General features: G+C 51.7%; 1 protein-coding gene and 2 long non-coding RNA genes across 7 annotated transcripts in view; 2 read left to right on the top strand and 1 right to left on the bottom strand.

Moving 5' to 3' along the window:
- The window catches only part of PEMT (phosphatidylethanolamine N-methyltransferase), an 86,376-nt gene that overhangs the window by 38,639 nt on the left and 23,903 nt on the right, over nucleotides 1-23,834 (bottom strand). For 2 of the 5 annotated variants that reach the window (XM_064153566.1, XM_064153565.1), the window contains exons 1-2: nucleotides 20,629-20,736; nucleotides 17,960-18,067 (exon numbers count right to left, since the gene is read on the bottom strand). In XM_064153566.1, the coding sequence (XP_064009636.1) occupies nucleotides 17,960-18,061 (102 nt within the window). In that variant the 5' untranslated portion in view covers nucleotides 18,062-18,067; nucleotides 20,629-20,736. Of the gene's footprint in view, nucleotides 1-17,959; nucleotides 18,068-20,320; nucleotides 20,393-20,628; nucleotides 20,737-23,834 lie in introns of those variants that run through there. The other 3 variants (XM_064153563.1, XM_064153564.1, XM_064153567.1) reach the window with 2 other exon arrangements.
- Nucleotides 9,057-17,273, top strand: LOC135180809 (uncharacterized). Its single transcript, XR_010304565.1, has 2 exons — nucleotides 9,057-9,137; nucleotides 12,624-17,273. It is a non-coding gene; the product is annotated as an uncharacterized LOC135180809 (long non-coding RNA).
- On the top strand, nucleotides 20,445-22,431 carry LOC135180810 (uncharacterized). The gene is made up of 2 exons (XR_010304566.1): nucleotides 20,445-20,698; nucleotides 21,363-22,431. It is a non-coding gene; the product is annotated as an uncharacterized LOC135180810 (long non-coding RNA).

Genomic DNA, 23,834 nt, shown 5'->3' with positions numbered 1-23,834 from the left:
CCAGGGAGTGTTAGAGAGTCAGAAGGTCTTCCTTGAGTCTCCTTTTCTCCAGGCTGAACAATCCTTAGCTCCCTCAGCCCCTCCTCACAAGATTTGTGCTTGAGACCCTTCACCAGCTTCATTGCCCTCCTTTGGACATGCTTCAAACCACCTTCTGTCCCTCCTGCCAGCAGAGCACCCCGGGGGAGCTGGTCACAGGCTGCCAGCTCCTGCCAGCACCCTGACGGGCTCCACTTTGTTTAATTGCTTCCTGCCTGCACTGGGCAAAGCTCTGGACTTCCCGATCCAGAGGCTGAGTTATTTCTCTGACGGCTTCTCAACTCGCAGGCACTCAATTACTGAGAGCCATGAGATGGTAATGAAGCCCGAAAGCTTTTTAGCAAATGATTAAAGCCCTGTGAAGTTCCCCCCACTAAGTAGTGGAGCAGCAGCTCCCAGTTCAGGCAATTAAAACACTGAAGCAGTATTAGAAGAGACAGGCACCGTCTTAATGGTTTCATGTGAGCTGTAAGGCAACCCAGGCTGGAGACTTTGCCCACACAGCCTGTAAAGGTCTTTCTTATGCTAATGCACCAAGAAAAGATGCACCCAGAGATGGATTGCTGACGAACCACAGGCACTAGGGACAATGGGTGACAGCCTGGACATGGAGCTGGAGCAGGGCAGGGACTCTCATTAGAGCCCGGATGCTCCTGGCACCCTGACCTGATGATGACAGATCTGACACGTGTCCTGAGAGACAGGGACGTGCCAGCTCAGCAGCAAAAGCTCTCCCCACGATGCTACACCAGTTAGTTATTCCCCTTTCCCATTGGTACAATGGCAGTAACAGCTGTCAGCAAGCTGCAGCTGAGCAGGACAGATTAGCTCATCCGTGTCTGCCAAGGGCTTTCAGTTTGGAAAGGAAGATGTTGATTTGACTCAAGGAAGACTTTTCCATTGCCTTCCATGGGCTCTGGATGGAGGGATTGTTGTTTGTTCCAGCCAAAAGCAACAGCAGCAGGGTTTTGGAGAGCTGGGGTGGTGTGTACAGTGTGGTATGGAACAGCCAGCTGGAATGAAAGGGCTGTACACCCAGGTGACAGCTTCACGGAGGGAAAAAACACACATTCCAGGCTCTTGCAGTGGAACCAGAGGCTTGGAAAGCACAAAAAGGCTGCAAAATAAAGGAGAACATCCAAGGGGCCAAAGAAACAGAACTCTGTACAAACAGAAAGAAGGGTGGGCTCCTCTCTAAAATCAAGTGGTTGGCTGTGGAGCTGCAGTGCTGAGACAAGCCAGGGGGACAAATCCTCACTGCCTGCAATGACCATCACCCAAAAGAACAAGTTAAGAGGACAAAATGCAAGCTGAAGTGCCTCTTCTTGTGACTTTTCCCTGATGAAACCAGCACCAAAGGGGGTCAACAGGGTCCAGTCTGAGCACTGTGACGCAAAGAGAGGAGTAAAATGAGTCCACTTCTTCAGAAGTGGAAAGATGACTGCGAAACGACCGCAAGCTGCCTCCAATACGTATGAATTTAGCTTAAAAAATCCCAGCTCCCTGCATCCATCCCCAGCAGAAGTAATTGGACTGAAACGGCCCAGGTCACCTCAGCTAACAGCCTTGAGTTGGGGAAACAAAACAAGTCATCAGGTAAACAGATAAGGGTTTCGTAAGGACTAGGTACGTGTTGCCTCAAAGCCATCCCTTGAGATTACCTCCACAAGAGTCTTTACCTTGAATCCACTCATGATAAACAGCTAGATAATAATTTCATTTCTCTAATAGTGTTTATGTGATTTGTCAAAGTACCATCTCATTAGCTGGCTGCAATAAAAACAAGCTCCTACTTAACATATGCCAAGGCAGCCTGGGTCTCTCCATGTTCCATGAGCCACATCCTCTTCTCTTCAATAAAAACAAAACTGACACGGAATACAGGCTGCGTTTGCTAGCAGTTTCCAACACAAAACCTGAACAGCTTCTCCTCAAGGCAAGGAGCTCATGATTTATGTCCAAGGAGTTGGGAGCTGAAGGCAGGTGATTTCGAGTAACCCAGAATGAGCTGAGTTAATTAATTTTGAGCGTAGGCACAAGAAGCCCTTACGAGCAGCTCCCCGAGCTTGAAGGAGAAGGGCGATGTGCTCCAGCCACAGGGAACCAGCCTGCACAGCCTGAACTGACTCTTTCAGCCAACAAAACCCCTGGAAAAAGTATTTGTGAAATAATGATTTCTCCAGAGCTCAGCACAGAATGGGGAAGGACCTTTTCCAGGTCCAGTCTAGGATGCGGTGGGGATGGCCAAGCACCAGGAGTGACACAGGCTGCAGAGAGGAATGGGGAGCAGTCAGGATCCACCCAGCTCCTCTAAGCCAATAGCACAACCAAATGAAGTAATCTCCTGACATTAGGGAAAGACAGAGGCTCCCCCCGCACAAGGACTGGGGATCAGCTCAGGCCTGAAGGGGAGGGAAGTGCTGCTGGATGAGCATCTCATGCAGAGGACAGGGAAATATTTTGCCCAGTGTTTTGCCAGATTGTTTTCCCTCATTTTCCATGCCTGGATGACTTGGCCCACCCACAGCCTCCCATTGCACACATCCAGAAAACCACAAACCTCTTATTTTCGTACATTCTTCTGAAGCTTGGAGTGTTTTCCCTGAGCAAAACAGGTCTGATTTTACTCAGGCAGCCCATTGCAGGAACCTTCCCAAACCAACCAGAAGCAAAGGGGTGTGTGTGTGTGCATGTGTGGCTCTCTTGGGTGAGTTAGACCACTCTGCTCACCTCACATCCTCTATTTGCTGATTTATTTTCTTCCCCCTCTGTTACTCATGCACCACTAAAAAAAGCAGAGCTGAGGAAAAGTGCCTGAAGTGTTGTAGACACAGCAGTTTCACTGAAAGAGGTCGTCTACCCAAAAGACCCATTTGCAAACAGAGTGATCCAACAATAGCACTGCCAATGTTTGAACTGGCATTGATGTGGGAGCTCTGCTGCACCTCACTGTCTGCAAGCGCCCGGTGCAAACGCCACGGCGCAGACAAACTCCTCTAAGTCCTTCCTTTCTCTTTTCGTGCTTCTGTTCCCTTGAGTTCTTTCCAAGTCAATCCCCATGGATCCACCGTGCTGAGGTCAAGTCCTTCTGAATTTGCTGCCGGCTTCAACGCCCTGGGTTTGGTTTTAAACGTAGGGACAAAGCTCTCCATCTTGGTCACAAAGCATCTCTCCTGCTCTTCAAAGATTGCTGCAAACCTCCAGGTCGCACCACTACCACCGTCACAAATAAGGTCAGCCTGATTAGAAGAGCTAGGCTAGGTGGAACAAAAATGGACATTCTTCAGCAAGTGCATCCTAAGATATGCCCTCTTACAGAACTTCACTGGCTGCAGGTAATAGGAGACTGAGGTCATCTAATGACTCTGACATTTCTTGCAGCCTCTGATTCACTGCAAAGAGACGCTATAAAGCTACACCAGAGGTGTCAGCTAATTCCAGTGCGTTTTTACTCTCCTGTAAGACCTGTATTTAGTTGAAGATACCATATTCAGGTACCAGTGTGAGTACCCAGCTCTGTCATCATGTCCCCAGCCAGATGAACCTGCAGAAGCAGGGCCAGGAGCAATAGGACACCAATCATTCCTCTGTGCTTGGCACTGGTGAGGCCACAGCTTGGCTTCCGTTTTGGGCTCCTCATTACAAGAAGGACACTGAGGTGCTGGAGCAGGTCCAGAGAAGGGTAGTGAAGCTGGTGAAGGGTCTAAAGCACAAGTCTTGTGAGGAGCAGCTGAGGGAACAGGGATTATTCAACCTGGAAATGTGGAGGCTGAGAGACCTTCTGGCTCTCTACAACTCTCTGAGAAGAGGTTGGAGCCAGGTGGGATTCAGTCTCTTCTCCCAAGGAACAAGTGACAGGACAAGAGGTTGTGCCAGAGGAGGTTTAGGTTAGATGTTAAGAACATTTTTTTCCCCCAAAAAGGTTCCCAAGGTCTGGAAGTGACAGCCCAGGGCAGTGGTAGAGTCCCTGTTTCTGGAGAGGTTTAAAAGCCATGTAGATGTGGTGCTGAGACACATTCTTTAGTGGTGACCTAGCAGTGCTGGGTTTAAAGTTGGACTCAATAATCTTCAAAGTATCTTCCAAGCAAAGTGATTCTATGATTCTCTGATGCTATCTGCAATCAAAACCTGGGGCTGGAAGTCTACAGTATTTCAAGTCGGGCAATTCTTCAAGCAGATGGGAGTGGGAATACTTTGGCCCTCTTTTCTTAAAGATTAAATCAGAAGCTTCAGTTCACCCAATGTATGAATAAGAAAGAGCTGGCAAGAGAGAAGGGGATGGTGAAAGGCTGGGGGGAGAGGGTGTGATCAGCAAACAGAGGTCTCTCCAGACAGAAACACATCGGCACAGGACGACACAGCCCCATGTGGAGGAAGAGATAATCACCAAACCATTCCAGCACTGCCTGGGACCTGGTGTTTGATGTGAGCTTTTTCAGACCTGGGCAGCATCTTTGCAGCTTGCTCTTGTTAATAGGTTTGCTTGGATTCCAGCTCAGCCCAGCTCATTAGCCACACTGCCAAATCCAAGGCTAATTCTGGATCACCCCTATTGCTACAAATAAATAATAATATTGCCTCCACGCAGGGGTTGTTTTCCTTCTCTCTCCCCTCTAACGCAGGTCTGGTAGCATCTCACGTATCTGCTAATGAAGTCCATTACATCCAGAGTTTCTCAGCAAGTAAAAATTACAATCATTAGGCAGTGACTGACGAGAGACACAGGCACCATTTCTGCCCAGGCTGCCAATAACAGTACGCCGAGTACACGTCCCTGCAAGTCCAGCCTTGCTCTCCTGTTCTGTGGTACCCAATGTTCTTCATTAGCATCTCCCTTTTTAATAGAGCAAGACAGCATCCTGCAGGAGGTTGCAATTACACACAACAATTAACCCAGGGAGAAACAATGACAGGTGTCACAGAGGCATATTCTGCAGCGGGGCTGTCGGAAGGTGAAGCGGGAGACGATTAGGGCCATTTTTTAAACCCTGCCTCAAATGGAACACAAAACAAGTGGAGGTGCAAGTGACAGCACAGTAGAGGAGATATGTCCCTTGCTTTGTGATTTCTGGTTTAAAGGGCAAAGAAACACAACAGTTATTCTTTTGGTCTTAATACCCCAACGACCAGGACCAGCAGACTCAGACCAGGACTCCCTGTGCTATTTGCAAACAGCACACAAAGCCAGCTTGGCTTCTCCCAGAGCTGCAGCCGTTCTCCTGCTGCCCTTTTGTGAAATTGGGATTTAATTCTCTGGAATTAAGTCTGCTAATAAGGACTCCCAACACACCCATCCTCTGGACAGCATGTACTCACTCAGTGCTCCCTCGGTGCCGGGGGGAGGGATGGGGACGAGGGAAGAGAGAGGGGAATAAAACCACCTCACAGAACACAAAATGCAAGAGAAATCGAATACCCCTTCGCAGAGGAGTGAGACTTCGTTGGCAAAGAGGTGCTGGCCACAGCGGGTGCGCGCAGCGCAGACGATTTGGGCTGGAGGGCCTCCCGCCGCTCGCCGTATCACGTTCCACGCTCTGTGTTAAGCCTCCCCTGGGAACATTTCCCACGGTGCTGAGGACACACATGTTTGCCATGCTGCTGTCGTCCCGGCGGCCAACAATAGAGAGGGACAGGCTGATCTTTATGGAACGCGGGCAGGCGCGCGCTCTGTTCCCCTCTGCTCGGGAAGGAGATGTTCGAACCCCGCGGCACAACAAGTAATAACAGTCTGAAGGGTTAAATGCACTCATCAAACCCCTCAGGCTCGCTGGTGTTACCACTGGGGTTCCCGCGTGTGCGGATGGGTGTAACCACGTGCCCCACAGTACTTACTCAGTGTAAGGAATCACAGAATCATAGAACGGTTTGGGTTGGAAGGGACCCTAAAGATCAGGTAGTTCTAACCCAAAAGCTGAGTGAACAATCAGTCCCAGACCCAGTGATATGTCCCCCTAAAAGATGCTCCTTTCTCCTTTTGCAGCCCCAAAGTCCAGTACTGAGGTGCATGTGAGCTCTGCACGCAGTCCTCAAATCCTCTTCCAGCCTTTTGCTCCACACATTTGTACGAAAGCCCTGCGTGGAGGTGGATGGGGAAGGCTGAGCAAGCCCTTCCAGCTAAGGATCCTCACACATCCACACCAGAATCAAAAGCCTGAAGGGTACAGGCAGGAGAGTTCTGTTCCGTTGCACAAGGCGCTCCTTTTGGCTTCAGCCTCCGGAAAAATGATTGCACGACGAAGTCTCCAAACGCAACAAAATCAGTACTGCTCTCCAGCCTTGGGAAGCAAATGAGTAAGCCTGTAGCCATTAAAATAATGTCCTGGTAAAAATAAACAGGAAAGGGCACTTAACAGGAATGCGTGGCAGTTAAAAATACTGTATCTCATCTGAGGTCATCCAGTTTTTATTAGGAACAGCCGCATGTGCCCCAAGGTGATCTGATTTGGTATCACTCCAGTCCTGATACTGGTGTGCACTGTAATCACAGATGGATGGATGAATTGTTTTTTTCCCAGTTCAAAATCCTCCTCTGGATTCTGCAGATTGAGCATCTGCTGCCAGACTCACCACAGAAAACATAGCTCCAAGGGAAGAGGCAGGAGTAGGAGCATCCGAGTGCTACACGGTGGGATCTGGGGTCCCTCCTCTTGTCACCCAACACGAATGATGAGGAGGATGTTCAACTTTTTCTTCCTCAAAGGGGCATTTCTATAGCAAAGGAGAGGCTGGAGCCAGAGGCAGTCATGCTGAGCACCAGGCAGGCACAGAGCTGATACTGCAGAAAGGGCAGGAGGCGAGAAAAGTAGCCAGAAGAAGTACTGTAAAGGACCATAAAAGCTGCACATACATTTTCCTTCCCTGAAAATGTCTTTGTGCTTTTATGGCAAGGAGCTGCTACAATTACAGCTTCTTTTATACACGGAGCACAAACCAGATAATGAGCAAACCTCCCTCTGCACAAAGGAGGCGACGGAGGTGTTTGGAGAGCCCTGACAGTCAGGCTTCCCTGCAACAGCCCAAGGCAGAGAAAATTGCTAAACCCCATCTCTATTTCACCCACTTCACGGGTGTCAGCTGCTTTTTTTTGCCTTTCCAAAAGCACAAAAAGGATCACACTGAATATGAATGGGCCTACATAGACAGAAGGGTGAAAACCCTTCAGCCAGACAAAGCAGCAGCTCACAGGTCCTGACCTGCAGAAGCAGCCTGTGGCTGCATCGTGCCTGGTCTGGAGGAGAAAAGAGAAGGAGAAAAAAGGTTTTGCAAGGGGAAAAAAAAACCAAGCAAGATGTTGCTAAATGGATCTGCTAAATCCAGGCGAGTAGGTAATGCACCACAGAGGTTTGTGATTGCCACACTCACAGAACTGAGCTTTGTCAGTCTGGAGAAAAGGAGGCTCAAGGAGAGACTTCGTTGTTCACCATAATTCCCTGTAAAGAGGTTGGAGTGAGGTGGGTGTTTTTCTCTTTTCCTTAGTAACAAGTATGAGAGGAAATGGCCTCAGGTTTCACCAGGGGAGGTTTAAAAACATAGAATCAGAATCATGGAACTGTTTCAGTTGAAAAAGACTTCTAAAATCACTAAGCCCAACCTTCAACCTAAGACCAGCCAACATTAAGTGTCATGTCCGCAGGTTTCTTGAACAGCTTCAGGGAAAGTAACTCCACCATCCCCCTGGGCAGCCTGTATCAGTGCCTGACCACTCTTGCTGTAAGGAAATATTTCCTAATATCCAATCTTCACCTCTCTTGGCTCAGTTTTAGGTTGGACATTATAAAGTATTCACTGAAAGGGTTGTTGGGCGTAGGAATAGGGTCCTCAGGAATTCCCTTCCCTGGAGGTGTTGAAAGAACAGACATGTGGTGCTGAGGGACTTGGTTTAGCACCAGACCTGGCAGAGACAGAGAATGGTTGCCACTTGAAGATCTTAAAGGTCTTTTCCAATTGAAACAATTCTATGATGCTATGACACATGAGAAAACCAAGAGCTCCTGCCAGCCCTCCTCTCCCTGACCCCAAAGGTTGCTGGGAGACTGGCAGAGTTGGATGGGTGGGCAGAGGCCAATGGGATGAGATTTAACAAGGCCAAGTGCAGGGCTCTGCACTTTGGCCACAACAACCCCAAGCAGTGCTACAGGCTGGGGACAGAGCGGCTGGAGAGCAGCCAGGCAGAAAGGGACCTGGGGGTACTGGTAGATAGTAGCTGAAGATGAGGCAGCAGTGTGCCCAGGTGGCCAAGAGAGCCAATGGCATCCTGGCCTGGATCAGGAATAGTGTAGCTAGTGGGATGAGGGAGGTTATTCTGCCCCTGTACTCAGCACTGGTCAGGCCATACCTTGAGTACTGTGTCCAGTTCTGGGCTCCTCAGTTCAAGAGAGATGTTGAGATACTGAAACATGTCCAGAGAAGGGCAACAAAGCTGGTGAGGGGCCTGGAGCACAAACCTTGTGAGAAGAGGCTGAGGGGGCTGGGGGTGTGCAGCCTGGAGAAGAGGAGGCTCAGGGGTGACCTCACTGCTGTCTACAACTACCTGAAGGGAGGCTGTAGCCAGGTGGGGTTGGTCTCTTCTCCCAGACAATCAGCAATAGAACAAGGAGACACAGTCTCAAATTGTGCCAAAGGAGGATGTTGGGATGAAGATGTTAGGAGGAAGTTCACAGAATCACAGAATCACAGAATGTTAGGGGCTGGAAGGGACCTTGAAAGATCATCTAGTCCAAGCCCCCTGCCAGAGCAGGATCAGCTTTTTCCCCCCCCCCAGTTCAGTTTTAGGGCTTTTTTAATCCCACTTCTCCCCCATCTTCCTCATTTCCTCTCCATCTCTTCTTTCCCCTTTCTTCCTCATTTCTTCTCCATCCTTTTCCTCTCCATCTCCCTTCTTTCAGCACCACCTCCCCATTTCCACTCTATTTGCCCACACTGCATTTTCCCCTTGTTTCCCCCAAAACACAGAGCACCTGGGCTCTGCTAGTCTCCTCCCACCCCAGGTGTGTCCACTTTGTCCTGCCTGCCCACTCCCCTTTATAATCAGCCGCAGGAAAGGCAGAAGCCCTAAGCTTGCCCAATTGGGCAGAGGGATCCTCCTCCTGGCATCACCGGTGAGTGCCCATGGTGTGCACTGGGTGAATGGTGGAGGGGATCAAAAGGCCGGGGGGCCTGGTGGCCCCCCGGTTTGGTAGGCTAGAGAATTGATGCTCATTCTAACATCACTAGAGAATTGATGCTCATTCTAACATCACTTGTGGGTGCTGGCTGGGCTTACTTAGGCTGAGCTCCTCTATGTTTAGTTGCTTCTTCCTGCTCACTTATGATCACAGAATCACAGAACACAGAGGTTGGAAAGTTGATCTGGTGAGGAGTGGCTGAGGGAACTGGGGTTGTTTAGTTCAGAGGAGGCTGAGAGGATACTTTATTGCCCCCTACAACTCCCTGAAAGGGGGCTGGAGTGAGGTGGGAGTTCATCTCTTCTCCAAGGTATCAGGTGATAGAACAAGAGGAAATGGTCTGAAATTGTCCTGGGGGAGGTTTAGGTTGCATATTAAGTTCTTGCCAGAGAGAGTGATTGGCATTGGAATGGGCTGCCCAGGGAGGTGGTGGAGTCACCGTCCCTGGAGGTGTCCAAGAAAAGCCTTGATGAGGCACTTAGTGCCATGGTCTGGTTGATTGGCTAGGGCTGGGTGCTAGGTTGGACTGGATGATCTTGGAGGTCTCTTCCAACCTGGTTGATTCTATGATGAAGCCACAGGCAGCAGCACAGATCTGGAGCTTCCAGCTCTTCTGCCAACCAAATTCCTAATTTTCTAAGAGACTTGCCCCATCTAGGTTCAGATGGCTTGGCAGGGAAAAGGAAAATGTCCACAGCTCATGTCCTCCTCTAGCACAATGTATCAGCATCAGTTTCCAAAAATCAACTGTTTCTTCCTGGTTTGGGGTACAGGGGTTTTAAAGGTTAACCACAATGCCTTAGAAAGAGGAATTAAGGGAGTCAACAGCGTCAGGGAGGAGCACAGACATTTGTTTGCTTTGACTGAAGTGAGGCTTCTAATGTTTACCAGGAAGTGGTGCCCACCGAGCACTGCTGTGGTCAGGCTGCTGAACTATCTGGTTTCACACTCAAGAGAGCAGAGATGTGGGATGCTCCTGCCAAGTGCCATTGCCAGCTACTCAGGTCACTGGGGACGCAGCACAGGTGGAAAACAGAAGGGAGGTGTTTTGCTTTTTCTGATCTACTAATCTACTAGCCATTTGCTACTGCTCACGTGAGCAACGAGAGCTAAGTGTCTCCTTGGAGTTCATCAAGGGGGGGAGAAAGCAGGGAAAATGAGGATGTATTTTCTTTGGGTTGCCAACCCTGTGTGCCACCAGCCTGCCACTAACCAGATCCAGCAGCTCCACCCTGAAGCCTGAACACCTCCCTCTCCACCGTAAATCTCCAGGCACATGGAAGATGCAATTTCGTGGTGATGCAAGCCAAGCAGTGAGTCTTAAGGAAAATACTTCCCAAAGGCACACAGAAGACTGTGTGCCTCTGCATCTTTGTCAAAGCAGCCTATTTTGGGACATCCCATCCTTCTGGGAAATGGGCAGGCTTCTGCTAAATGGCCTGCACCGTGGTAGAGTCAGGAAACACCCAGCTTACGTCTGTGACTGCGGCAGGCGCGCAACCCAGGACGCCCCACACAGCCGATGGTGTCCCAGGGGAGCTGATAGTTTCCCAGCTCAGGGCTCCAGCAGCTCCCAGCCCCAGGGCTACACACAAACACTACCAAAGCCCTGAGTCACACGGGACTTCCATGCTTCCTGGTCTGGGTAGATCACAATACTTCCTTTCTTTGATCCTGATGCATTTTTTGCCTTGTCCCATGAGATGCAGGTGGGCATAGACTTTTCATTTCATACAATCACAGAATCAGTCAGGGTTGGAAGGGACCACAAGGATCACCTAGCTCCAAACCCCCTGCCATGGGCACAGACACCCTACCCTAGATCAGGCTGCCCAGAGCCTCATCCAGCCTGGCCTTAAACACCTCCAGGGATGGGGCCTGAACCACCTCCCTGAGCAACCCATTCCAGGGCCTCACCACTCACATGCTGAAGAACTTCCTCCCCATGTCCAGTCTGAACCTACCCATCCCCAGCTTCACTCCATTCCTCCTAGTCCTGTCACCCCCTGCGAGTCTAAAAAGCCCCCTTCCTAGAATAACATCTTTGGGCAGCACCTCATCAGCAAGAGTGTTTGTCAATGCTTATAACTAACTGAGGGGTGAGTGTCAAGAGGATGGGGCCAGGCTCTTTTCAGAGGTGCCCAGTGACAGGAGAAGGGGCAACAGGCACAAACTGGAGCCCAGGAACTTCCTTCTGAACACAAGATAAAAATTCTTTGGTATGAGGGTGCTGAAGCTCTAGAGCAGGCTGCCCAGAAAGACTGAGGAGTCTGCTTCTCTGGAGAGATTCCAAGCCTGCCCAGACATTGTGATCCTGGCCAAGCTTCTGTGGGGTGACTCTGCCTTGGGCTGGATGATCTCCAGAGGTCACTTCCAACCCCACCACGTTTGGATTCTGGGATTCCATGACTGTGTTTAGCAGCAGCATGGCTGGACAGGAACGGGATGGGATGGAAAGGGCCTCTCCCAACTTGTAAGGTCTGCAGATAACTCTCTGATGCATACAGAAGCAAGACTCCTGACATAACTTTTTTTTGTGCCTGTGCTGACATTCCAGCAGAGCTGCCAGCAACCCCTGCTATATTTTTAAAACACTTAACAAGAAAAGTACAGCAAATACAACAAACATCCTGGGTTTCCAGGGGAGCATTCTGCAGAAACTAAAAAAAGGAGGTTGTTTTTTGGGTCAGTTTGGTCAGGGGACTGTGAGGTGAGAGACAAATTCTGACCTCGGTTTAGAGAAGTGCTGAGCAGGCATGGTGCACACCAGCTGGATCCCAAAGCTGTGCTAGGGATGGGCACAGAAGCATCACAGCCACCCAAGCACATCCCGCTTTGGCTGGTACCCCTGCATGGTGGCTGCTTGAAAGACTGCCAGGAGCACTGAGCTCCTGCCTGGCTCAATACATAGATGAAATATCTATAGGGATGATGCTGAGTTGCTGCAGCGCATGCACAGAAGGGCAACAAAGCTGGTGAATGGTCTGGCAAGGAGCAGCTGAAGGAGCTGGGGTTGTTCAGTCTGGAGATGTGGAGGCTGAGGGGAGACCTCACTGCTCTCTAAGTTGGAGTGAGGTGGGGGTCAGTCTCTTTTCCCTAGTATCAGGTGACAGGAGAGGAAATAGCCTGAAATTGCACTAGGGAAGGTTTAGGTTAGATACTAGGAACAATTTCTTCCTTGCAGGAGTGGTCAGGCAATGGAAGAGGCTGCCCAGGGAGGTGGTGGAGTCACTGTTTCTGAAGCTGTTCAAGAATCATAGAATGTCAGGGGCTGGAAGTGACCTCAAAAGATCATCTAGTCAAACCCCCAAGAAACATGTGGATATGGTGCTTTGGGACATAGTTTGGTGGTCTTAAGTTGAAGGCTGGACTTGATGATCTTGGAAGTCTTTTCCAATCAAAACAATTCTATGATCTCAGCTTACAGCTGCCAGGCCAGGCAGGGCTCCACCATCCCCACCAATACAGGCAGCTCAGCCTGCAAGGACATCATAAAAAGACATTTCACGGCTTCTCAAAGAGGATTGAGATGAAAACACCACCACCCCTAGCTCGGAGGCTGCAGGGAAGCAGGGTTGGGATAAAGGATGTGACTCTTCCTCAAGGTGACAGTGCTCCTAATTGTGTCACTCCAGCCGGCAGGCTGGAGGATGCGACCCAGTTTTGGTGCCTGCTACGCGGCTCGCAGCGGTGCCGACACGCTGGAAAAGCTAAATATAGGAGCTCAGCAGTCGCAGTTGGCCACACCTGGGCAGGACTCACTCTGAGACGGCTGGAGAATCGATGCCATCCACTCATCGTGCGTTACAGCATCACTGCAAAGCCTTCTCTGCCTGAGTGGGAAGCGTTACCAAGTCACTTGGAATAAAATTGCCACTAAATGCTGTTTGGGGGAGAAGGAAAAAAAGGAAAAGGGGAAAAAAAAGGGGGGGGGGGTGGAAAAGGCAGCAAATCCTCGCTCTTTCTCAAGCATTGTAGGAAATGAAAACGGCTATTGCTGCCTGGCAGAGAGTCCAATTATGACTAATGTGCGTTCTCTCCCTGCACAAAGGATGAAAGGCATCAGAGCTGGTGGTGACATTTTCAGACCAGAGATGTAAGAGCGAATCCAAGCCTCGTCGCAAGCCCAGCTTTACCCCAATAAAGAAACACTTTCTGCAGTCAATTGCCTTGCAGCGTAGCTTGAAGCCCTGCTATTGATCTAGCATCTGTTATAAGCAAATCACCATCATCCCTGTGCCGTGGCTTCTACAATGGGATCTAAAAGCACTTTCCAGAAGATGGCTGGGGGCTGTTTTGCTGCTCTCAACCACTGTTGCAGGCAGGCAGAGGTTTGCAGGCGACTCCACAAAACTCCCATAGAATTTGAAGGCCAGAAAACACCGATAAATCACTTGGAATCCTTCGTCTCCCAACCCTGTAAAGTTCAGCAAGTGAAGTGTGATCCCTGCTAAGCTTCAGCTGCAGCTCCTGCCCTCACACAGCCATTTCATACCCTAAAATCTCCTTTCCCCACTGAGGTGCCAACAGGCCACTACTCAGTTCTTGCCTTCTGCAAGATAGACTATGACAGCCACTAAAATCCCCCAACTGTTGAAATGCCCCAGCATCAGGCATTTTTCTCCTGTCCCCCAAAGGTTTCCTGGAGTTTGGCTCATTGAGGTCTGTATCCTGACAGCTCCTGGACTCCTGGCCACATCTTGGCAGCACGAAGCAGTTTTGGGCCAGGCACCTTCCTACAAGTTTAGCAAGAAGTGGTCAGAGGGAGGTGAAATCAGGCTGCCAGTGCCTGCAAAATTCTCCCTCCCCGCTGCTACAAGCACTTTTTATCCACTTGGCAGATTCCTCCAGACTCCAAAGAAGGAGAAAAGGATGGGAAATTAAAAATAAATGAACCAAGAGATACACATCCATCAGGAGCCAGGCGTTGTCAGCTCGGGTCCCTGTGCAACTACTTCTTTAATCAAAACCTCATGCAGTTTAAACACTTGACAGAAGCCTAGAACAGGGATCTTGTTACCCTGAACAGGAAAAAGCTGCAACCTTGAAGGATAAAAATCACATCTTGTCTGATGGGGTCTATTTTCTTTAAAATCAGGCTAAATTACACTAAGCCCCTTCCTAACCGTGACAGACTCCTGCAAGGGTGGCAGGAGGGGGTCATCAGAGCAGACAGGAGGACCAAGCTCTTGGGTGGCAGCTAAAGATGTGCCATATCTCAATCAGCCTGTGACGCCAGCTGCAAATTTTTAAGAGGCTGAAATCAAGAAAAAGATTGCTGATGGATGTGCTCCCCACTTGAAACTCACTTGCGTGGTGACCAACGTCAGACTACCTGGCTCACAGCTATGCCACTTAGCTGTTCAGAAACCTTCCAGCTTTCTGGAAACTCCCTGAGTTCCAAGGCTCAGCCAGCTCTTTAAATCCTCCTTCATCAGGTTATCTGCGCCTCCTGACTTGAAAACGTTTGTCCCCAAGGAGCTGCTATTTAATATCTTCCTTAGCTACCCAAGGATGGGAAGTTTCTCCCATCACTCTGCAGCTTTCCAAACACAGATGGGATTTATTGGAGTTTCTGCTGCTCTGACCTCATTAACATTTCATGGCACAGCTCCAGCAATGCACCTACTCCTCGCCAGGTGCCCATCAACAGCCTCATGGCAGCTCAGGTCTGGCTGCGTTGAACATCCTTGGGGGAGTTTAAAGTGACATCACCTCTATAACAGTTCTAGATCTGTGTTTTGGGGCCTTATCTGCACTATATCTCATATAGGATCATGGCTCCCAGCAGCTCCTTTTGTAACAGCCACGGTGGGTGGGAAAAGAGACAACACAAGAAGGAGAGCAAGAAATAAACAAGAGAATAGTGCAGGAACACATCCAAACTGTGCCAAGGACAATGTAACCTGGGGGACCACCCAGGGAACAAGTGGGATTTTAATTGGCATGGAGAGAGGGAAGCAGAAGAGGGATTGCAAGCCCTTGGATTGGTTGGGAAATGCAGCAGACAACCCCAGGTGAGACATTCATGGTACCCCCTGGCACTTCCTGCAGGGAAGAGGGTGGGAACTGGAAATTCTGAGGCTATTTCTGGTGAGTTTTTCTCCCCTGCGGAGAACAGGAGGGAGCATCAGCACAGCCTGGCTGGAGTCCTGCAAATTGCCCCACTTAGGCTCTGTTCCTCTAAATTGCTCTCTTAACCAAAGCACATAAATCGACCTGACAAGCATCAGGGTTTTCTCCAGAGAGATGCTCCTCTACAGCTTCTGGAGTTTATGCTTCAACCCCAAACTCTGCAGCTTTTTGTCCCGAAGAGATGTGCCTGCTGCTTACCAGGGTAAACACCTCACTATGCTGGAGGCCTCAAGATGTGTCTCTCCATTGGCCAGGCACCACATGGAGCCAGGGTTTCCCCACCACATATTTATTCAGAGGCACTGTGCAGCGAGGACAACCCAGAGCCAAACTTTGCAAGAAGCAGACCTGGCCAGAGTTCAGCAGAAACAGAGAATTAAGACACTGAATTAAATCAATGCATCCAAATTTCCATCCAAATCAGGAATTTCATGCACAGGAGGGTTTTTGACCAGGGTCCTACATTACTTGTTAAGCAGAGAGAGCAGAGAATGGTTGGCACTGCACAGGAATCTAAGTTTTGCACTAAAGCTCTTGCAAGCCCATAGTAATTCAGATGCAGAAGCAATCTCAGCTGCTGGGAAGGAACTCAAACTGCAAAAGACAAAGGAAGCCTGTGCAGGGATGGAGAGAAGGAAAGAAGAGCTGCTGGCTAGGTGCAGGCAACGCTGATCACACAGAAATAAGGATGGAGAGGAGATAAAGGAACCAGGTCAGGGAAAATCCAGGGATGGCTGTGGCTATGCCTGCTAAAACACACCCAATAGCAGGCACTTGCTGAAGGCTGCAGGTCCCACAGCCCTCCTGCAAAAAAGCTTCCAGCAGTGTCCGGTATGAGTCCTACACAAGGACTGGCAAAGCCTAAAAACCCCAGGGATGTGCTCAGGGACTTGGCCAGAGCAAGAGCATGGACAGAGGCACACGGACTGCAAGAGTCACCCGGCCCGTTACAGCCAGGGAAAACATCTAGTGCCACGCTCACCTCCCTAGAGCTTTCCACCAACACACCAGCTCAGGTTGCTCACTACACACCCATGCAGAGATGCCTTCTGCTCCTGGGCACAGGCCCTGCACGTCTTGCTTGCAGTGCCACCTGCCGCCAACAGCTCTTCAGTCGCTGGAAAGGGACAACAGCAACGCAGAGCAATGAACTTCCTGCTGTTACATCAGCTCGCCCTGTCCTTTAGCAGCAGCCAAACTCTTGATCCAAAAAGCAGTGCTATTTCCCAAGCTGCAGGAATCCCACGACTGGCAGGCGTAGCAGCAGACGCTAATAAAGCACTTTTTTTCATTTCCCTTTAATGCAGTTTGTCACTGGAGCCGGTGTCTCTCTCTCTCCCCTCCTCCCTCCAGAGACCACATCCCAAATCTTCTTATTCGTTGATTCTTTATGCTACGTGATGACTCCACAGTCGAAATAATGTTCACATTTCAGACACCGTGAGACTTTTTAATAAGGAGTTGCATGAAAAATTAGGGAGGCTGCAACAAAGAGCTCCGACGGAGGTTTCCAAAGTAACTCACAGCCAGGAGAGCCTCACTTTTCCAAAGCCCAGCATGAGACAATCTCAAGAGCCCCCACGCTCAGAGGGAGCTGAGCCCTGCCCCTCTGGAAAAATAAGGCCTTTTTAAGGAGGCTTCCCCAGGGTGAGAATCCCTGCAGGGAGGTTTGGCGGGTGGTTCTGGGAATCTTGGCTGAGACCACATCCCGTTCCCAGGAGCGCTCACGAGAAGTTTCACCCCAGACCTTGGCTGTGCTGCATGGTGAGACTCAGCTCATGCTGCTGCCAGCCTGGGCTCCCAGCTTGTCACATCAGCCCTGCAATGCTCCAACAGTGATTCTCCCTGTACTTGCAGGGAGGTAGCTAAAGGGCAGCAAAGACTCTCCCAGTCTTGGCTGCAGAAGTGCTAAGGTACCTGCAGAGACAGCGAGCATCACCCCTGCACAGGTATCCCTGCTCCTGCTTTGGGCTGGCCTGCTGCCAGCTCTGCAGCTCTTTGCCAGACTCTGAATCACAGAATCATAGAATCATAGACTGGTCTGGGTTGGAAGTGGACCTTTAAAGGTCACCTAGTCCAATCTCCCCGCAGTGAGCAGGGACATCTTCAACTAGAGCAGGTTGTTCAGCATGATGGAGGAGGTATTTCTTCAGGTTAACTTTTGGCTGATTGGTTTTGCTTCCTGCCATCCACATAACCATCTGCCAACATATTTCAAGGGGAAACAGCAGGCAACAGATCCAGTGCAGCCCCCACCAGGAGCTAATGCCATTTGTACTGAGTTCCAGTCATGACCAGTGCCTAGCTCCTGGGGTGGGAAATATGACAGAAGGTGGCTGAAGGACAGGTTTTATGTTCCCTCTCCCAGGCTGAGCTCCTAATTCCTTTTGCCTCTCTGCCTCTCCATCCTCTGTGACAACCAACGCAGAGACTTTCAGCTCCAGGCAGAGGCACAGCTCTCTGCTCACCCATTTCTGACGCCTAATAACAGAACCTCACTTGTCCCACCCAGCCCCACAGATGTCCTCCAAAGAGGTTTTTCCTCCAGCATGGCCCGAAGGAGATCGCTGGCAAAGGAAGACTAAGCATGATGAAGTGACCAGCAGGCAGGCAGTTCTTACCACATTCCAGAAGAACGGGTTGAAGGCGATGGAGAGGACAGCTGCAATGAAGCCAGAGTCGGTCACATCCACGTAGCCAAAGAGCCGTGCCATGGCTCTCATATCCACCTGGGTGAGGGCAGAGACAGTTACTGTGGATGTGAGTTCCTGTGGGGGCCCAAATATGGGGCACTTCACCTTCAACCACACACATCAGCTGCCCTGTAAGAGCAGAGGAATCTTTGAATGGCCCCAAGCAAGGTTGTCACGACTTACAAAGTGCTGTCAAGAAGAACGGGGACTCCTCCAAACTGCCTCCCCACACACATTGAGAGGCACCAGGTGCTCAGGCAGCCCCATATTTGAAGCTGTGCCCAGGACATGGGCACTGTGAAGACACTGCTGCTGTGAGGATAAGCACCAGCACTACAGGACAGCTGGCACCTCAAGTGTGTTTTCAAGATGCAGGAAAAGAAAGTGACCCCGGGGATGAAGAAATGTCCTAGGGATGCTGGTCTATGTGGAAATTCCAAGCAATGACCTATGTTGGCCTCAAACTTGCTTTCCACAAAGTCAGAGTGATGCAATTCCACCATGAAAGGGAAGCACTTGCATTTCAAGAAGCTGTAAAACACCTTCCTGCTCTTAATGACAACAACAAAGCCCTTAAAGCTGCTGCTTTTCCCCCTTTCTCCATGTAAAAAAGAGATATTTTTCCCAGGACAGCTCCCTGACATTGTCAGCATTTTTACGTGCAAGAAGCCATGCTTGCTTCTCTCTCTCCCTCCCTCTCCCTGCAGTGGTATTTGGATGAAAAACAGCCACTGCCTCTCTCTCTCTCTCTTTTTTTTTTTTTTTTGTCTAAAAACTTTGAAAACAAAAGACAAAACAGCCTAGCCCAAGCTCTTCCCTTGCTTGAATCAAAATCAAGACAACATTGAGACGTGGAAGGCTTTTGCTTCCCAAACACAGCTGTGTTTGCAAGTTCTTTGGATGCCAGGGTACAGGAAAGGCTCCAAGAGGCACTGGCTCCACCTCCCCAGTCCAGAAAAGAAATCCCCACTGGCTCTTCACAGGTTCTTTAAAGGAACCTGAAGTTCAGTGAGATTCATGGAGAGGGGCTGCTAAACCTGATATCTTTCCTAGCCAAGAGCCAAGGCCCTGGGAATGGCTCCCATGTCATGCCAGGGCACTTCCAGTCATTCTGGATGTTTCCTGCATAGCTGCAGTCATTTGCTGCCCCAGAAAAACGGAGGGGGGGGGATTCCCACGGGGTTCCATCTGCCTTCAAACCACAACAGCCCCAGCTACCCTGAGCTCTTCTAGCCAATCCCTCAGGACACAAGCGCTGTTGAGGAATGATGGCAACAGCCCCCAGGGCCTGATCCTGACCCATCTCCTTCTTTTCCCACCCTTCCCAGCCATTCCTCCCCTACCTTTCATGCCTTTTGTCACATCTCATCCCTTCAAACTGAGTGCTGTCACACAGTACCCTGGGCATCCAGACAGCTGCTGGCACCGAGGCTGAACTGTCTTGTCCCACTTTAACTGCAAACCCATGGGACCAGGGCAGCTTCTCTCCTCTCCTTTCCCACAGCACCGAGCACACTGCCAGCACAGGCTGAACAAAGCTTCTTGACCTACAAACAGCTGGCCGGCGACGTGGTTAACATTGCACTCACCTTCTCCTCCCAACAACCAAATTCACTGCTGCCAGCGGGAGGCAGATTGGCCTGTGCCTAGCATGTGCTTTTAGGGATAAAAAGGAGGCTCATCAGGATGAGGGCAAACTGCTGGGTACAGAACGTTCAGCTTTGCCCCTTCCTCCCCAACGGGTGATAAATAACAGTGGCAAATGCTTGCCCACAGCTGCAAAGTCAGGGAGGGCAAGAACTGCACAGGCACCCAGGTAAGAGCTATATGGGCACCTGGGGAAGAGCTGCACCAGCACCAGGGCAGAAGCTGCATGGGCATCTGGGTGAGAGCTCCATGGAGACCCAGGCAAGAGCTGCATAGGCACCCAGGCAGGTGCTCTGGGGCACCTGGCTGAGCCAGCAGCAGTACCCATGGGTCTCACATGTGGTGCCAGTGCAGCCCTCGCCACATGGCCACAACGTGCCGTTATGGTTTGGGGCGGCAGGCTGCGGACAGCGGCGAGTGGCCCTGGGGCACGGTGCACGGAGCATCCCCAGGGCCCGCTGCACCTGCGGGCAGAGCCCAGGGGGTGCTCCTGCCACCAGGTCCGCGCCGCGCAATGGCACAGGCCGACGCCGGGGCGGGTGGGCAGGGCCGGCCCGGGGCTGCCCCCCGCACCCGGATAGCAACGCCTCAGGTCTGGCCTGTGCCCGGCGCTCCCCGCCCGCCCCGCGGCCCCGCCGGTACCTGGCCGTAGTCCAGGCCGCCCAGCCCTTCGCAGCACTCCCGTGGGAACGGCCGGCCCCCGCCCGCCGCCGCCCGCCGCCCCGCTCCCGGCCCGGGCCGCCCCGCCATGGCGCAAGGACGGGGGTCGCCCCGCCACGGCCTCCGCCACCGCCTCCCCCGCCCGGTGGCGCTGACGGGAAGCGTCGTCCCGCCTCCTCCGCCGCCGCTGACAGGGCCCCGGCACGGCGCGGGGGAGCCGCGGCTGGCGGCAGGGCCTGCCCGGGGCCTGAGGCTCCAGGCTGGGGCCTGAGGCTCCGGCTAGCACTGACCTCGCCGCAGACCGCGGACCGCGGCCGCCTCCGTCGCGGGCTGCGAGCGTCTGGACTTCGACCCTGCCCGGTGAAGCAACCGAGCCCCGGCGCGGGTCGGCCTCCAACCCCCCCGGAGCGGAGCGGAGCGGGCGGGACGGGGCTCCCCACCTCCACCCGGGGTCGGGTCTTCGCCCCACCGAGCAGCACCGGGCGGGCGTGGGAGGGTGAAACACCGAACTGGAGAGAGCGGGCGGGAAAGCGAGGGGCTGCGGCAGGGCAGAGACACAGCCTTGCCTGTCCCCTGCCTGTATCTCTACCTCTTCCCCTTCCCTGCCTGTACACCTGCCTTGCCTGTCCCTCTGCCCACTCCATCCTGTTCCTCTGCCTGTCCTCCTGAGCAGACCCTCCTCCTTTCCTTGCTGCCCATCACCTGCCCATTCATTCCCCTGCCTGTCTCCCTATCCAGTCACCCTGCCCATCATCCTGTCCATGTTCGGTGCTCACACAGAGGCTAGGGTGAGCAGAACAGCTCCACTGATTTCCTAGCTGTGGAAATTAAATGTTGTTTGCTCAGTATTAGTCATTCCAGGGTAAAATGTAAAGCCACTAAGTCAGGATGTATTTTGAGGACAGTTCATTGCAGCCTCCTTCTTCCAGCAGGTATAGGGTTTGGGTTTGGTTGATTGGTTTTGGTAGGTTTGCTGGTATTATTCCTACTGACTTTTTTTTTTCTCTTTCTCACTTCTCTTTAGGACATTTCTCATTAACACACCTTGGGGACTACAGTCCTAGTCCTGCTGGCGCATGGGAAATGAGGTAGTATCATCCCCCCAGACCTCTGAGGGGTCTCTGCATGGACTGTCTGCATTTGCAGACTCTCCTTTGAGGGAAAATAAATTTTCTTCGACAAGGAGTTTGCTGTGAAGGAAGCCTCGTGAATGAGCTGCACATGTTCCTCCCAAAGGTCTCCTGAGAGCAAGGAAGGGACAAGATGTCCGAGCGCTTGTGCCCTGGCAGGCAGCGAAACCTTGCACAAGTGACAGCTGGTGTGAAGCCTCTATCCAGTAAAACAGCATGCGTGGAGGCTGCGCTGCCAGAGACCCAGGGGATCCCAGCTATGGCCCCACAGGAAACCATCCTGTCCTGCTGCTCCAAACTCCTCACTGCAGCAGCACATCGCTGCCTGCCCGCGCCTGCAGAGTCAGCTCCTGTGCTCATGGGGCTGGACCCTCTCCTGCCGCAGCCCTGCGAACACATTCACCAAGCAGATTGCAGTGGCAGGCTGCTTTGGGGCGATGCTCAGACGAAGGCGCTGTGGGAGGGAGCAGCGTTCCCTGCGGATGATCTCCAGCTGCTTCCGGCCTCTTCTCCCTGGCGCTGGATAATTTTGCTGTGCCGAGTGTGTAATTATCGCCTCTGTCATCTCCCAGGCTGGGGCATGGGAGCAGATGGGAGGATGTTTATTTTTGTGAGTTCCACCAGCTGGGTGCTTGGGGCAGTGGGGAGGGCAAAGGAGACATGGTGGGGAAAGTAGCGATGGTTTTGTTCAGAGACAGGGAAACAGTTCCCCAGAGAGAAACGTTCTCTGAACCATCCTCCCTCCTGCAAAGGGAGGATGTCCTGGTGCTGCCAGCACTGCCAGCTGGGAAAGGACAAAGATGCTGTGGTGAGCTGGCAGAGAGGGGCAGTTGGTGAGGAGGTGCAGAGGGTTGAGTTGTCTCACTGGCTCCTTGCTGAATGCCAGCAGAGCTGGGCTGTCCATACACATCTGTCCTGTCACCTCACAATTGGAAGCACCCAGTAAAGGCATTTGCTGCAGGATCCAGGGCCCCACCACCGGTTCAGCTGTGTTTTGGGCAGGAAATCACACATTCCCTGTCCTGGGAACATTTTCCACGTAGGAGGGACAGGGGGTGTTTGTGGTGGCACCAGCCTCTCTGCTACCTCAGAAACGTGCCAGCAGCTGTGAAGGAGACAAAGACGGCTTTCTGCAGGGCTGGATTTTCCTTCATGCCCTCATCCCTCCTTTTCTTCCCATGGCCTGCCTTTTCAGCTCTCTGCTTCTGAGCACTGAGCTAAAGAGGAGGGCACTGCCCTCAAGCTTTCCCAACTCCCTCCTCAGCCTGAACACCCTCCAGCACCCTTTGAAATCCCACCACAGCCCCAAGAGTTCACCTGTGAATGCAGAGTTGCAAACTGTTGTGTGGGCAATAAGTACTTAAAGTCAGTCATAAGAACGAGCTGCACTGTTGGGGAGAGAGAGGACCAGGAGCTGGCTCACCAGTTCGCAGCTGTTAATGGCACATCGGGGCTGGTGCAGCTGCCATTGCTTCTGACATCTGCTGCAGTGGCACTGGAGGGTTTCCATGCCTTTAACACATTTGCTGGGTGCAGCTCAGCATGGTCTGGTGAAGGGTGGTTCCTGGTGGTGAGTTAGCAGGATACTTTGGCTCAGCAAGTTGCAGTTTGCTCAGTAGTGTTTTAAACACAAGGAGTCCCAGGGGACATCCAGCTCTTGGAAATCCAGGGCAGGGAGTGCTGTTGGGTGGTTTTTCCTTTTGAAATGGAACATGGGCTGGGAAACTGCAACCAGGTCAGCTTCAGCACAGTGGGATGTCTGTGTCTATGACCAAGACAGATTTTCCAGGCCAGAGGATTGATTTTCCTGCTGAGAGGAAGCTAAGAAAGGGGATAAAGCACCTACAGCTTCCACACTGCTCAGGTGACTCTTGCTGCCATCCCCTGCAAAGTAGGGCAAGCGCAGGGCAAGCTCAAGAATGCCCATACTTGCCTGTCACTCTTTTAACCCCCTTCTCATCCATCACTGCAGCCAGGCAAACCAGAGTTTATGGTTGTCCATGCCTTGGTGGTCACCACAAAGGGCTAGTTTTGACTGACAGTTCTGGTTTCTTGTGTTTGATTTTGTAATCTGCCATGTTCCACTCCAGCTGTGTCACTAGACAGAGGTCCCATGGGTGCAGCATGAGGCTGGGGCTTTTCCCACAGTCCCTTATGTCCCTTTCCCTGAGGGCTGTGTCATGGTCCACACGTTCAAACCTGCCCTGAAATGGAACTCACTGCTGTGGCTTTAACCCTTGAAGACCTGGAAGGACTTGGACATGGGTCATAGAATCAGTCAGGGTTGGAAGGGACCACAAGGATCATCTAGTTCCAACCCCCTGCCATGGGCAGGGACACCCTACCCCACATCAGGCTGGCCACAG

This window comes from Pogoniulus pusillus, chromosome 13 (assembly GCF_015220805.1).
Source record: "Pogoniulus pusillus isolate bPogPus1 chromosome 13, bPogPus1.pri, whole genome shotgun sequence".
Classification (NCBI taxonomy): domain Eukaryota; kingdom Metazoa; phylum Chordata; class Aves; order Piciformes; family Lybiidae; genus Pogoniulus; species Pogoniulus pusillus.
Note: the sequence above shows the minus strand (reverse complement) of the source record. Positions and strands in the feature narration are given on the sequence as shown.